Source organism: Limulus polyphemus, unplaced genomic scaffold (assembly GCF_000517525.1).
Source record: "Limulus polyphemus unplaced genomic scaffold, Limulus_polyphemus-2.1.2 Scaffold79, whole genome shotgun sequence".
NCBI classification, from domain to species: Eukaryota; Metazoa; Arthropoda; class Merostomata; order Xiphosura; family Limulidae; genus Limulus; species Limulus polyphemus.
This window is the reverse complement of record NW_013665689.1, coordinates 16,314-19,590: the sequence shown is the minus strand read 5'-3', so window position 1 is coordinate 19,590 and position 3,277 is coordinate 16,314. Positions and strand designations below refer to the sequence as shown.

At 30.1% G+C, this 3,277-nt stretch overlaps 1 protein-coding gene across 2 annotated transcripts in view; it reads right to left on the bottom strand.

The window, feature by feature from the left end:
* Window positions 1–3,277, bottom strand: part of LOC106467317 (E3 ubiquitin-protein ligase RBBP6-like) — a 79,394-nt gene that overhangs the window by 72,733 nt on the left and 3,384 nt on the right. For both annotated transcript variants that reach the window (XM_013927665.2, XM_022396136.1), the window contains exon 2: window positions 1,850–2,130. In XM_013927665.2, coding sequence (XP_013783119.1) covers window positions 1,850–2,015 — 166 coding nt within the window. In that variant the 5' untranslated portion in view covers window positions 2,016–2,130. The remainder of the gene's footprint in view (window positions 1–1,849; window positions 2,131–3,277) is intronic.

The following is a 3,277-nucleotide window of genomic DNA, read 5'->3' as shown; positions in this document are numbered from 1 at the left end:
GTATATATATATATATATATACATATGTAATGTATCATAACTCAAATGTGACTATTTTATAAAATACGGGTCCACTATAACAAATCCAAGATAGGTCACTTTGTAAGGGCCAGTTATATACTGTTAGATACATCAACATGAGTGCAAGTGTGCCACATTATTGCAACTTCTGTACTGTTAGTCTGACACAGCTTAAAGACTCAATAAGATAGAGAGAGAGAGATATGTACAACGTTATGAGTTTTAAGCAATTTAGACTAGACATTTGTGGTTTCATGTTATAATTTGTAGTTATTCTAGAATAAAAGAAACATAACTTATATCTATTTCCTAATTTTATATGGTGGTTACGAGGTTGGTCAAATCGATCAAACCCATACAGAGATACATAAGCAAAAATAACAGGTAATATAAAGTCTTTCTAAAAAATCAAATCTACTTTATTAAAGAGGCATTTCACAGTAAAACCCATCATATGTTAGTAGTAGCAGAGCTGAGATCTGCCCTAATGCACCATTTATTGAGGTGTGATACATATGTAGTCTTGTTATTGATATAGAATTTAAACAGAAATCTAACTCACAAATTCAACCTTTCTGAAGGCAAGTTGCTTTTTGGTAGCTAGCACAAAAAAATTAAAATTTATAAAACACGACACTTAAGTAATACAATAAACAATGAAAAAATACTTCAAAAATATTTATGAAATAATTAAATTGCCCAAAAAACCCTGTTCATTAAATGACCATTTTGTTTTATCTTCTGCATTTTCTTTGTCAATATATCAAGCTTGAAATATTTTGTTCATCCACTAAATTTAGAAAAAAATGTTTAATTATTTTTGTTAATTATAGATGAGTAATGTGGCTCAAAATTAGCAATGACTAGCTGTCAAAAAGCAAGTGGTTTCTAGATTTTTAATTTTCCATACTGGGTCAGTTAGAACCTCAAATTTACCATCAGATTCCATACCATAACTTTAATACATTTTTGTATATTAATGGAATTGAGCAAGCTTTCAGTAAACATTACAAGTCTTCTGTACACAAAAATTCAGATATTTTAATTAAGTATTTTTATTAAAGATCTGTCTGTGAATATATGGAGTCAGAATGCGATTTCATGTTAATACTAAAATTCCTTTTCTTCGTTTGAAAATTTTCAGATTTCATTTGCTGAGCTTCTAAAACCTCCTAAATAAATGTCAAACATTTTTTCATTATATTTTATCTGTTATTTTCTTTATTTGACTGACTTTGTAACTGCAATAAAAAAAAATATAAACTAAATGTGAATTGCCATATTTTTCTTTATTAGAATGACTGCAGATTGTAACAGAAAACTACATTTGTTTATCTTAAATAGTTCAAGGTTCGTAACAGTTTACATCTTTTTATACTTTGGTTTATCGCACTTTGAACCGTGTCTAACTAATTATCCTGCCACACACGTAAATCACCCTGCAAACACGTAGCTCAGGTTACTGTATTGAATGATATAACGCGAACAAGCATACCTTGTGGAGATATCTTTTTCATTATCCTACCTTATCTAACATTATTATATATTTGGGGCTGGATTAAATCTATTGGGAGTCCATGAGACAATGTATTTTTAAGGACCCACAGATGGAACTATATTTTTCAAAGTCACTGGGGCCCCAATAGCCTTCAGAGCTACGGCTCCATCAGCTTTGGCAATAATTTTCACTGTATATATTATGAAAAACAATGTCCACCTTCACAATATATGAAAAACTGGCACATCACAAGGTTTTCATAAAAATTAGATTTCTAGCCTTTCAGTTCATATCATTACAATAAGGAATTTTACTATTACTAAACTTTACCTTCTTTTGTCTGTGCATTTGTAATCTGTAAATCAAAATCTGCATTCTTCCCTATTTTTTTCTGATGCATGATTGCCTTTTTCAAGTCCGCAATGGAGAGATGAAGCCCATCAAAAGTAACGGTGTCATAATCCAAACTGCTCTTGAACTTGTAATGAATTGACATTATTACTTAAGAGAAAAGTCAAAATCTTCTCTTCAGTTTCACTGATCACACATGGAAATATTTCAAAATGGAGCTTCCAATCTTCTATTACAGCTCTTCATGTAAGAGTGCAAACCTGTGAACAAAAAACATTTTTATAACAGCTGTTTGTGTTTAAAGAAAATTTACCAATCTGATAAAGTTTAAAAAAAATTTTTTAAATGCATGCTTTCTAAGAATTTATGTTTTCAATAATAACTCCACTTTCATTACATATTATATCAAAATAGTTATATCCTGGTGTAACATTATTTCAGATTAGCTAAATTAACATTCAAATTATGTGCAAACAGTAATGTGTCAACTACAGTGCTAACTGCCTAACACATTAACAACAAGTGGTGTATGAGATACTGGATATCTCTTAAGCTATTCCTTTGTTAAGATCATGCATTGTTGAATGTGTAGAAACAGTGAAAGTTATTCACTTATCAGTCACCTGTTGCAACAATACTGTATATATTTTTCTAGATTTGCTATTACAGGCAGTTCAGTATTGTTTTATATGTTCATAGGGGTGTTTTCAACACTAATGGAGCCAAGATTAAAACACCTTCGATATATTAAACACAAGGAAAACATGAATATGTTACTGAAGATTTGTTTTCATGAAAGTATGTGTGTTATTCTATAGCAAAGCCACATCTAGCTACCTGCAGTTTCTCAACTTCTTTGTAACCAAGAGAAACAAAAAACATCTTATTTTATCCATTAGACCAATGAATACTTAGCCAAATTAAAATCCTCTTATTCTGGATGTTCAAGCAGCCTAAATCTAAAATTTAACAACCAGCTCACTTAAGTTACCGTTTCCAGTTATTACTATTTTTGTTTACTCCAACTATCCAAGTCTCATGTGAGAATAATCAGTTAATTAAATTTAATCAGCTAATGATCCCCACTGGTGGTAATAAAGACAACATAAAAAAAGAGACAAATAAAACCGCACAAATAGGTAAAACAGTGAAACAAAATAATAAGTCCTACATTTTAAGAACGGTATAAAACGACAAATTCCAAAATAAACAGTTTACTTTTTTTAACATTTACATACATGCATAAACCTTTTAACCCTTTCCAAAAGTGTCACGGGTGACAGGCCATGTCACTGCATTTGTTGACTCGCATTCAAAATTTTATTGAACTACTATTTCATGAATTTATGTCAATAAGTTTGGTATAAAACTGTAGATTATAATTCAAATTTATTATAACTTACTCAG